This window comes from Microtus ochrogaster, unplaced genomic scaffold (genome assembly GCF_000317375.1).
Source record: "Microtus ochrogaster isolate Prairie Vole_2 unplaced genomic scaffold, MicOch1.0 UNK100, whole genome shotgun sequence".
Lineage (NCBI taxonomy): Eukaryota > Metazoa > Chordata > Mammalia > Rodentia > Cricetidae > Microtus > Microtus ochrogaster.
In genome coordinates, this window is record NW_004949198.1 from 43,888 (window position 1) to 56,053 (window position 12,166).

At 49.0% G+C, this 12,166-nt stretch overlaps 1 protein-coding gene across 1 annotated transcript in view; it reads left to right on the forward strand.

Moving 5' to 3' along the window:
* Ninl (ninein like) overlaps positions 1 to 12,166 on the forward strand; it is a 60,500-nt gene that overhangs the window by 16,099 nt on the left and 32,235 nt on the right. The window contains exons 2-5 of the mRNA XM_013355171.2: positions 4,295 to 4,488; positions 4,978 to 5,074; positions 9,755 to 9,930; positions 11,357 to 11,423. Of these exons, the coding sequence (XP_013210625.1) occupies positions 4,306 to 4,488; positions 4,978 to 5,074; positions 9,755 to 9,930; positions 11,357 to 11,423 (523 nt within the window). The 5' untranslated portion in view covers positions 4,295 to 4,305. The remainder of the gene's footprint in view (positions 1 to 4,294; positions 4,489 to 4,977; positions 5,075 to 9,754; positions 9,931 to 11,356; positions 11,424 to 12,166) is intronic.

Here is a 12,166-nt window from a genome sequence, read left to right on the forward strand (position 1 = left end):
GTTAAATATAAGGTAGTTTGTTATACCATGCTTTGTGATTTCCAGGAGAAATGTCACTTTCCAAGGGAACACCTATAAATATTGAGGTCAAAAAAGATGTTTGGTTTTTTTTTTTTAAGACATTTGAAAGAAATTTTACAGTCTTTGAAGTACGCCTCAACACTGCGTCACCGAGTAATAGCTGTTGCTTTTGTCGCAATGGCACAGTGGGATCTCCTGGATGTGCTGTCAGCATGTCTTTCCCTTCTCTGGGTGGCGTAGTTATGAGTCTATTTGCTCTATAAACATCCCTTGAGTTTATAAACATACCCATCTCGTGCTGGGCTCCCTCCTCCCCCAGCTCTGCCTGGAAGCTTCACACTTGCTTCTCTAAAGCCCTTGCGATGGATGGTCTGCCTCAGCTGCTCTGGGGAGTGCTACTTGTGAATTCCTTGCATCTTTCAGGGACTGGGCATTGGACCCTCCCACACAAAGGAGCATCTCCCTGTCTTTCTGCTCTGACCTCTCTGTCTGAAGGCAGGATTGCTGGACCCAGAAGCATCATGGATGAGGTCAGAACCATATCCTGTCCCGTGTGTGTCTCTCTGAGTGACTCACCCCCTCACTGCCATCCTGGTGGAGAAATAAAGAGAGAATAAATCTATGACAGGCCATGTTCCCCACCCAGGTTCCTGGGTGATACATGCCTGTGTTTGGTTTAAAAGAATTAGGAGTTACCAGACTCCAGTTCTCTAGTTCAGGCATATGCTAGTGCTGACCTAGCCTTTTATTTTAGGCTAACTCCTGTCTCCTCTGGACTTTGGAAGAAATTATTTTGCTTTACTCTGGGAAATGACTACAGTTATTATTTCTTTACTTCAGTTTCCTTTTTTTTTTTTTTTGAGATAGAGTCTCATGCAGCCCAAGTTGGCTTCAAAATTGCTGTATAGCCTAGGATAACTTTGATGCTGGGGTTACAGGCATGTGCTGCCACCATCACACCCAGTATGTATGGACTGCTGGTGATTGAACCCTAGGCCTCATACATGCCAAGGAAATACTCGAGACACTGAGCCATATCCACCACCCTTATTTTTCTTTACAATTGTCTTGATTAGTGAAGGAAATCAGAAAACGGCTTTCTGTATGTCACCCAGCAGCTGTTAGCGATGCCAAAGCACAGTTGAGAGAGAACACCAATGGCAGCGCCTTAGTGTCCCCAGCCCTGGCAAAGACCACTGTTGGCCCGTGCATGACAGTGCATGGGCTCTGTTTAAAATGCCACTTCTCCAGCCCTTGCTTTAGATCACATACGTCTTTTCCAGTAGCATTTGGAAGCCACTTAAGGTTTTCACATAAACAAATATAGGCAATGGCTTTTGGTATAGTGGGGTTTGGAATGGGAAGTCGAGACTGAGCTGCTGTGAGGATTCTTCAGACACTCGGGACCTTGCTGGTGCAGGGCTGACTCCACTGGGTGTCACTTACTGACTCAGACTCCGCTTGTCCATGCTTATCGTACAGCAGGAGCTGTTGATCTTCACAGAGGAGCAGAGCCATCAGAGTTGCAAGAATGGCCCTTTTGTACTGTGTTCACACCTGTTGTGATTCTAACACTCAGTGGAATCATTGCAAGTTCAAGGCCAGCTAGAGCCACGTAGTATAAGACCTGGTCTCAAAATGGCAAACAAACAAAACTGTAAGCCAAGTAAACAAAGCTGTAACAACTAATGGCTCCTGGGAATTCCTCTCGTCTCCTTCCCCGCTTGTTCATCGCGCGTTTCTCTCCCTGGACACACCTTGGAGAGCGGATCTTTTCAGAGCTTCATCCGCCCAAAGGGGGCATTTCTAGACTTGGCAGCTTACCAGTCAGAATCAGAAGGCCTTTTCCAAATATCTTCTCCTCATGGCCCCTTGGTTTCTCTAGTAGAAGAGCCTAGGTGGCCGTGTCATCTCGCGGTGCCAGCAGGACTGGAACCCAGGCTCTGGAGTACACCTGTGCTTTTGACTCAGGGTGAAGCTCCGATGGACCCACACAGCAGAGGATGCTGTATTACTGTTCTGTCAGTAGGCTTCTGACTTGAGAAGGAAGAAGGGGGAAAATGAGAAAAGGTTTATGGGAAATCCCTTCCTGTGTTCTCCCTGTGGATACAGGTCCTTCCTTTCTGCAGATGCTGACTGTTCGTTCTCTGTCAGGTCAGCATTGTGTCCATTTCCACACTGCTTGTTGTATTTCCTTTGACTGTCATGCTCCCTTTTTAGAGGCATGCTTCCCAGCAGATGTGCATAGCAAGCTTAGCTAGAAGCTGGTAAACATCATGAGTCCTGAAACTGACCCAAATCTGGTTTTGTACATATGGAAACAGTTTTCAAAACATGTTTGCTGTACTCAGGATTTAGTGAAGCTGTTTGGAAAGGATGACACAAACCGAGCTGTCTTGGAGTGCCTGTCACCCTGGCATTGAGGGTTATCTGCTTAGTCATTGTGCAGTGTGCACAGAAGGCAGCAGTTTCTCGGAGCCCATGTCTGCAAAGAAGAGAAAAGAACCAGAATGCTTTCTTCTTAGCACAGAGTAACCGAGGGAAAGGAACCATTGCTGGAGGATCCTTTGGGAGCCAGGTTTCTACTGAGCAAGTCAGTGGATGACTGTGACCAAGCGCTGAGCCCGGGAGCTGCACTCAGCCTGTGTCTTATACACACAAGTGGTTGCTTCTAGAGCCCTGTGTAGGATCAGGCTGCTCCCTGACCCTGTGACCTTACTGTCACCACTCCCCTTCAGTAGTGACAGGGCCTCAGAAGGTGTTGTCCTGGGCACAAGACAGTCAGAAGTTTGGATCATAGAGGTGCCTTGGATCAGGTTTGGCTTCTTCATTTGATGTATCTGGAAGCCTAGGTCCAGAGAGATGAAGGTATTTGACTGAGGCCATATAGCTTCTCAGAGAGTGGACATACCAATAGTACCACTCTAGGGGTTGCAGGAAAACATCAGCTGTACTTGGCCAGGATGAAAGTTGGTGGCTGTCATCATGAGCATTGTCATGGCAGAAAGTGCATGACTGTAAGGATCATGTGCCTCCTTGAGTCAGACATTGTAAAAAGCTTAGAGAAGACCTGCTGAGCAGATCCTGGAGAAGACATGGGAGGGCGCCTGTGTGAGCTGCTGGGAGACCAGAGGGAGAGGGAGGGGGAGTAGTCACCATTAGGTTGAGTTGTGTCCCACCCAAATTCCTAAGTTGAAGCTTTAATGCCCTCCGTACCTCAGAATCTGGCTCTTTTGGAAATAGGGTCTTAGAGTAGTCAATTATGTAAAAATGAGGTAGAACAGGAAGTACTTTGTCAGCCCTCTGGTAACACTGGAAGCATGGTTTTGCACATCTAGTGATTCTCTACACACACTCCCTGAGTGTCCTACAGTTTCATGTAGGTTGACAGGGACTCCCTAGGGGCAGCACACTCTTGGGACAAACTGTCAGATGCCAGTTACAGACTCTAGGTTGTAAGCCGTGCTTATGGCATGGTATACTATAGAGTTCCTCCTGACCGTGTGCCTGGGCAGCTTACAGGACTGAGACACATTTGCTTGTATTTATAGGCCTGTTACACCCACAAAGGAATTCATGTCCTATGCAGGTAGGTATTTTTATGTATAAAGGAGAGACCTTGTGTTTATAAGGTAAAAGGAAAGTAAGTGTGTGTGTGTGTGTGTGTGTGTGTGTGTGTGTGTGTGTTGAAAAATGGTGTTTGCTCTCCAAAATATTGCTAACAATTTTTCTAGGTATTGGATCATGAATGGTTTGAGCTCTTTTTGTGCCTATCTCTTATTCCTCCATACCTCCTCCTCTGCCTTCTTCTTTCCTCTCTCCCTCACTCCATTCTCCCTTCCTCTTTTCTTTCTTGAAGATAGGATATTGCTATGTTATCCAGGCTGACCTCAGACTCTGGGGATCAAGCAGTCCTCTGCTTCAGCCCATATATAGCTGGGTTGGTAGGCACGAGCCATAGTACTAGACTTTATCAGTTTTCTGGATATTCTACAGTTTTTTCTAAAAAACAAACAAACAAACAAACAAAAAACACAAGAACAAAACTCCTTTTCTTGTAACTGCTGATCAATGAATGACTTGGACCCCTGTCATAGACACTAGCATCTCCTGCCAAAAGAAGCTGATTCTTTCAGTTGCATTGACCCCAAAAGGGCTCCTGATGCCTTTGGACACAATGGCTCTGGAACCTGCTTTTGTCCGACATGTAGGCATGAGAGGAGTGGGGCCAAGAAGCCTATCCTGACGATGTACTTTTCTCCTTCGGGACCAGCCTGCTATGGGATGGACAACGAAGAAGAGAACCACTATGTCTCCCAGCTCAGGGACGTCTACCGCAGCTGCGACACCACAGGGACCGGGTTTCTGGACCAAGAAGAGCTGACCCAGCTCTGCACTAAGCTTGGCCTGGAAGAGCAGCTGCCAGCACTTCTTCAGATTCTTCTTGGAAATGACCGCTTGGCCAGGGTGAGTGTGGGCTCGTCCTGAGAGAGAGTGGAGGCAGAGCTGTGCCACTGACGTGGGCACCTGGTACCCAGCACCCATAGAAAGATAACTGTGAAAGGAAAGTCACCAGCAGTGAACCAGGCTTGTTCTGGGGATTGTAGAAAGAACTTGAGGGAATGTAAGCAGCCGCATCGACCATGTGGAGGTGAGCCACCACACCCGGCTGGTGTTCTCTAATTGTGTTGTTTGCTTTGGTTTTGTGAAGTTGTTTATTTAGTGGTGGTATGGTGGTTCACATTTGCCTTCTGTCCTAGAGTCTTTTAGTGAAAATGATTTAAGTACATATTGTACATATTTAGAAAGTGAGGCGAATGTTTCACTACAGAAGGCAACGGTCAGACGTCTTTTGAGAAAAAAAAGAATCAAGGTTGTTTTGTTTGTTTTGTCCATCAAATTAAATGTGAATCAGTGGAAAGTAACAGTGTTTTCTCCTTACCCTAATTCCTGCAGGTCAACTTCGAGGAATTTAAGGAAGGTTTTGTGGCTGTGCTATCCTCTGGCTCTGCTGTAGGACAATCTGATGAAGAAGGTAGTTCCTCGGAGTCAGGTAAGAGGATTTCCTCTAAGTGCTTGAGTCTCTTTCCTGTGTTTGTCTGTGGTCTTTCAGAGCGTAGCTTCACTGTTCTAAAGTCTAGCCTCTCTCTCTGTCACCGTCAAGTCGTGTGGACTTGAGAAAAATACCTGGAGTTTCCTCTTCTGTGAATGTCATAGGCTGTAACGTGCATTCCTGGTAGGGGCCACTGACAAGTGAGCTGAGGGGTGCGGAGCAGGGAGAGGTGGAGCCCCAGGGCTCTGTGGTACCAAGCACATAGCCTGACCTTCTGTTCTGGACCATAGCATCTGCAGTCATAGCCAGTGGTGTTACGGTGTGCTAACACGGCTAACGGGAGTCCCATTGCAGAAATATTTGTGGGGCAGGAACGTAATAAGTACTACTGTATCATGGCAGGAAGCCACCAGGCTCAGGGCCTTGGTGGTGAGGTCCAAGAACAGTGGGCCTGGTAGGACGGAGCTGGAGGCAGGTCTGTTTAGGGACATGAGGACTGTATCGGGTGGACAGTGGTGATTTCAGGGCTCGCTGAACAACTATCCCCTCTGGTCTGCAGAATGGCCATGTAGCAGGTTAAAAGACCCTGGTCAGGAGCAGAGGCATGGAGATGAGTAACAGTGAAAGTCACAGGGACAGGTGCGAGGCCTTGAGCCTCACGAGTATTTTATATCCACTTCTTCCCTCTTAGAAGTTCCATGTCCGAGAGGACATTTATCCCTGACCTGTCGTTAGTACCTGGTGACTTGGGTTTGTGTCCCTGCTGTCCACCATCCCTGAGCCCTGTGCACACAGAACACTGTGCTTCTTGCTCTGGATGACATCAACAGCCCCTTCGTCACCTCCTCTCTGATTGCAGAGGCTCCAGGCACAGGCCACAGAGCCCTGGGCTCTGTGTCAGCTGCCAGCCCCACACTGCCTGCACAAGTGTTTCTCTCCTATCTTTCTCTCCAAACATGTGAAGAGGGCTTGTAGTCTTTCCTGATCCAGAGTTTGGATGGCAACTGGGATATCAGAGTGTCACTTTGGAAAGTGAGACCCAGCCCCTATGTTGGACCAAAGATAAAAGGTACCCTACTTCCTGCCATGTGACCTCCTGCCAGGTGACGCTTCACATCTTGAAACTCTCTGGAGCAAGCCCTGTTTTCCCCAAGAAGAGAGCCACTTTGATCTGCATTTCTTCCCCGCCAGTACCAGTTCTTTTTCTTCCTTGTGATAGAATTTGAGCTTTTCTCAACGAAGCAGCTCCATGCCTTTCCTGAAACACTGCCCATCTCTGTTGTGTGACCTCTAGATTAGTGGGGTTACTCACAGGAGCATGGATGATTCCCCCAACCCCCACCAGCCTCTTTCCCCAAGCTGCTGCTCAGGGCTGATATAGCCTTGAACTTCAAGTCTTGTGAACCTAGTGTCTTCCTGAGCTTCCTCAGTCTGATAAGCTTTGTAAGCTTTGACAGTCTTGTGAACCTCCCTTCTCCCTGGAGGAAGGAGTGTTTCAACTTGGAGGAACTAGCTATACAGCAGCCTGGAAGAGCCACCCTGTACTTCTGTTCTCCCATTCTTTTGTTAAAGGCCATTGGTGATCATGTAACTAAATGCACTTGACTTTCCAACTCTGTTGTACTTTCTCAGTAGTCTGTACTCTTAATAATGGCACATAGGTATGCTGAGTTCTGGCCAGGCAGTGAGGCTCCTACAGGATCCTATGGTATGCATATCGAGTTGGTGTTGTAATGGACTGGTGGGATATGCTGGATCCGGGTGACTTACTCTGCTCCACCTCATGGGAGAGCGCCAAGGCTGCTATAGGCATTGGACACTGCCCAGTGACTGTTACCATTGCTCTGCCGTTGTTGCTTCTGTGCTGAAGAGCCTGATGGTACCCTTTCCTGAGTAGTGCTTCTGCCCGTGGAGGGTGAGTTCTCCTCGGGATGCTCGGGTGAGATCCGTAGGACTGTTGCGAGAGGAGCATGTGTTTTCCTCCCTGTGAGGGAAGTGCCCCTGTCTGTGGATGAAGATGGAGAGTTACTGCAGTGTGAGGTCTGTGTGGAGCCTGACCATGGACAACAGAGATATAAACGGGGCCGTCGGACAAGAGGAAGCCGTGAAGAGGAGGAGCATAGCAAGTTATACCGTTTTCAGGTGTGCCTGACTAGCTCCAGGGTGGGGCTGTGGCCATGGCCTGGTGGCTGGAGTCTCTTCTGTGGCCTCCTGGTGGGGAGGCCGAGTGTGGGCATCTTCTTAGGTTGCCCAGGTGTCGTGTGCTTTCCACAGCACACGATAGGGGTTTCATCTTAGCTCTACCAGAAGGTGCTTCCCCAAAAGACAGGAAGGAGAACTATACCCAGCCACACCTTGCCTACAGATGAAAACCAGTCAATGATGAGAGGCTTTGTTCTGTGATTGCTCCTACTTGAGAGCCAAGTAACCAGATTTCTTAAGGGAAAACAAGAGCAGCTTCATAGGGTGGAAGAGGTCCCAAGGGAAGGAAACTGCAGATACACGTTGTAGGGGCTTTTAATAGGATTTATGGCAGAAACTGGACAAAGACTGAGGTAGTTTCAGTTGAGATGTTTAATGCTTACCCAGGTAGGAGGGTGGTCACTTTTTAGCTGTTAACCTTGACTTCTGCTGGCTGCTAGCCCTGCCTGAAACTCTGACTATTGACCTTGCAAGTGTTGCTGCTCTCTAGCCTTGGTTGGCATTTTGCTGGCTGCCAACTAAACTGTACTGCCTTTGTTCTTCTGTTTACGTGACTAAAAGCTCTTTAGTGGGGCTTAAAGACACTGAGACAGATTATTGAAGATATTGAAGTTCATTAAAAGAGTTATTGACACCACAGATAGACAGTAACATTGCAGGGCCTCTGAGGGGAGTCTAGGCTCCAGGACCAGAAAGAGCATGTGTGGACTTTGAAACAGTATCCACAGCCCTCAAAGAAGTGTGAGTCATATGCTTAAGTTTTACCTTGTGTCCCTCCCCACCTCTTCCCCACCCCCGCTTTTTTATTCTCTCTGCCTATGGGGAGTTGATTCTGGACTCAGGTCATTTTCTCATATATTCTTTTGATTTCTTTCTGTGGAATGGATGTTTTTCCTTCTTCTCAACATGCTCCATGACCTCTGTCCCTTCAAGGACCCTGTGTAGCCTGCCAATATCTGTTGTATTAGAGCAGTTACTAGTGACACTCACGATGACTGTCTGGTGTCCTGAAGAAACAAGCCCTGTGTGTGTTCAGACACCTTGAATGCTACATTGTCGGTCCCGGTTCAGCAGATCCAGAGCAGAACTCAGCATTGGCCCCACTAAACCTTGTTCCTCGTCCCCGGTTACAGTGTGCCTTCAGGTCACCCAGGTTCCTCAGATGGCCCAAGGGCCGGCAGATAGTGACCATCGGCACAGAGGAAAGAGTCCAGATGGTGTTTTTTTTGGTCTTATGAAGCTGCCCTCTGTTTGGTAAAACCTGAGTCACGTGTGCTGTGAAGGACTTCTCAACATCCTAGCCAGGCCTGGCCTCAGTGGGCTCATCCAGGTCTCCTTAAGGTTCTCCTTCAGAGTTCTGATCCTGAATTCTTCCTCTGAATCCACGTCCCATGACTGCTTCTCTTGTCCCCCCCTCCACCATGATCTCCACGTGTGCTCAGTTAGGCTTGTGTAGATGTGCCCATCGGATGAAGAAAGGAGCCACAAGAAAGTGTAAGGCTTGGCGTATTCCCTTCAGTCTGGAGACTGCAGTCCATGCTGCTTCTGCTGCAGGCCTTCAGACTGCACAGGACTGCAGAGTTGGTCTTGTTCTGTTGCCCATGCCTGCCTGTAGAGCTCTTCTAGCCCTAAGGACTTGAGATCCTAAAGCAACCTAGCAAGAGTGGGGATTTTCTAAAGAGACACATGTGCCCCTCACTCGGGCTGTCGTGACCTTTGGAACAAGACGCTAAGGGAATTGGGACTTCCCTCAGAAATCTCATACTGAGGGAAGGAAGTTGCTGAATCCTGCTATGAGTTATGTGTGCAGGGGTCTTGTCTCTAGAGAAGGAGTCCGCACGTGTTGGCAGGTTTTCAGACCTTCAGGAGAGACTGGAGTCAAGACAGTGGTGGATCACTGATAGGCAGAACCATACCTTGATCAGGGCACCAAATTATGCATATCTTCTAATTAAACCGTAACCTCAAGGCAGACCCTGCAGATAGACTCAAGGGGGGCATTGGGTCTCTTTATCCCTTTTCTTAATGTGACCACACATTGAGTACACCTGCTTTTATTGTTATTTTGGCTCTTCTTATTGACTTACTGCAATGGTGGCTGAGCCTGGCTTGTTGGGGCACAGTCAGTGGCCCTGAGTCTAGTACACTAAGGAAGGAGTTCTGGAAAATGCCCTCAGTTATCTAGCTTCGTGTTCTTGGACGTTTCCCCAAAATATGCTCGAGAGAAAGTAAAGAGCACCCGGTGTTTAGTAGGAGTCCCCTGTGCCCGAGCTGGCTTTCCCAGTTTTGCTTCAAGTAATAGGACAGCCACTGTTGATCAGTGTCCTTGCCTCCCCAGGCGAACGTGCTCGACAGTGTGTCTGTGAGCCATACTGGTGCTCTGACCTGTAGCTTCTAAGAAAGGGTCTTGTTGGCATGCAGGCCCAGCATCCTTCTTCACAGCCATCCCCTCTGTCCCGTCTCCTTTTCTCTTTCCAGCTACTTCCTGTGCTGTCCCTCCAAAGTACATGAGTGGCTCTAAGTGGTATGGCCGTCGGAGCCGACCCGAGCCTTGTGACCCTGCCACTGCAACCAAATATGGATCAGAACAGCAGCAGGCCAAGGGTAGTGTGAAGTCACCTCTGAGGCGGTCTGCATCCCTAGAAAGTGTGGAGGTGAGTCAGCCCACCTTCCCCACCCAGACTGCCCAGCATTAGGGCAGTGATTGTCAGTTTGTCACTGTCTATGCACATGGTCCTGGAGGATGCAGGCAGGGGACCAAGTTCTTGGGCCTTAAGATGTCAGCAGCCTGGGTATGCATGGCAGCTGAGCTTCATTTGAAACTCTCTTATCTGGGGCAGTCCTGATCGCAGGCCACCGTCCTTCAGATTTGGAGCAGTGGGAACTTTGTGATGACTTTTACTTCTCTTTCATGGATCACTAGCCACTCCTTCCTCTCACTGTGGGAAGTTTAAGTTAGGGTGTCCCAACCGAGGAACATTACATGCCAAGGAATGGAAAAAGAAGCCTTTGGTGAGCCTCCAGGTTAGGAATGAATGTGGGAGTTTGGAATCCATAGTGCTGTCTGCCTCAGGATATACCAGGGTCCACACATCTGTAGTCTGGCATGGTGCAGCCAGGTACCTCCTGGATGTGGGAGCTGACACTTCCCTCACCCTTGAGCATTTCGTTGCTAACAGTGGAGCCTTGTCTGCTTCAGGTAAAGCAGTCTGTGCACTGGGCAGGTGAGGTGAACACACTTCCGAGCTAGCGACTCTCCACCTTCATTGTGGTTCTTCATCTCTGACTCAGAGTGCAGACTCGAGAACACTGTTGTCAGCCGAGTTAAATGCCTTACAAGAATGGAAGCAAATGTTTATTGCCACCTTGGGTTCTGACCTCCGAGAGTTAGGGCAGCTTTAAAGGGGCAGCGCTTTGGTTGCCCAGGTGTTCATTCAGGAACCAGAGGGTCACAGAGCACTTTCCCAGAAACGGGCTTTAGCTCCGGTCTGCTGGTGTGGTTTGGCTTTCACTAAAATCACACATCCTTGCTGGCCCTGTCTTCCAGGCCGAGGTGTCAGTGCTTACTGTGGACTGTATTGTCCCCAGAGCCCCTAAAGAAAGGGTCAGTAGCTAGCCCTTCTGTTTTCTGAACTAGTAGGGGATGGTAAAGGATTGTGCACACAGCCACGATACCGCAGTATTGGTTGTAGGTGTCCCATGAGTGGGATGTTGTACAGTTCCTGTTGAATGCTGGTGTGTAAAACTAGCCACACTCTGCTGTGGGATACAGGAACTTTTTGTGTTTTCAGTGTGACCTGCTGGTAGTTTATGCTAAGGAGCCCAAGTATACAGAACAAGACACATGCCCAAACTCACACATGAACTCTTTGCTCTTAAGAGGGCGTTAGTCTTCTTCATAACACACAAAGCTCGCTTAGTGGGACCCCAACCTGTTGACGTCGGCCTAAGGGTTCCATCCCAGAGCGCATCTTCAGTGGCCCCTCCCACCCCGCTCTCCTTTGTGCTTCTTCCTGATGGTTCGCCCACTGCACCACCCACTGGGTACTCACGTCCTTTTCCTCGCTTCTTCTTCCGCAGAGCCTCAAGTCAGATGAAGATGCTGAGAGTGCTAAGGAGCCTCAGAATGAATTGTTTGAAGCACAAGGTAACCTGTGGCTTCATGGCTCATGCTGTGTCTGCTTAGAGCTCTGAGAGCCACCGTAGGACAGGGCAGTGTCTGGAGACATACATGTTTCATGTATGTGACCCTCATAGGTTCCTTAGAGCTCTGAGAGCCACCGTAGGACAGGGCAGTGTCTGGAGACATACATGTTTCATGTATGTGACCCTCATAGGTTCCTTAGAGCTCTGAGAGCCACCGTAGGACAGGGCAGTGTCTGGAGACATACATGTTTCATGTATGTGACCCTCATAGGTTCCTTAGAGCTCTGAGAGCCACCGTTGGACAGGGCAGTGTCTGGAGACATACATGTTTCATGTATGTGACCCTCATAGGTTCCTTCTCCAGAAGTGGTTAGAATGTTGGTGTCACAGCCATGAGACGGTCACTCGGTCTTCAGTTTTCCCCGTGACCAGTTCCTGAGATAGAGGCTTCTGGCTGAGGTTGCAGGGTCCTGCTGCTCCGATTCATGGCCTGTGAGTTCCAGGTATTGCCCAGGAGTCTCAGACCAAAGGGCTTTGCTTGGCCTGCTTGCAGGTTCTCACGCTGTGAAGGGGTCGCCTCAGGCCCTACCAGGGTTTGAGTTGTCCCCCAGCAGAGAGTAGCATGTGTTTCTGTTCTGGAAGAGCCTCACACAGCCACCAGATTCCCACAGTTGGAGCAAATCAGTTTCAGGAGAGTGTGGCTGGCCCAGGGGCGCTTGGCTGTCGGAGCTGCTGTGGTCTGTG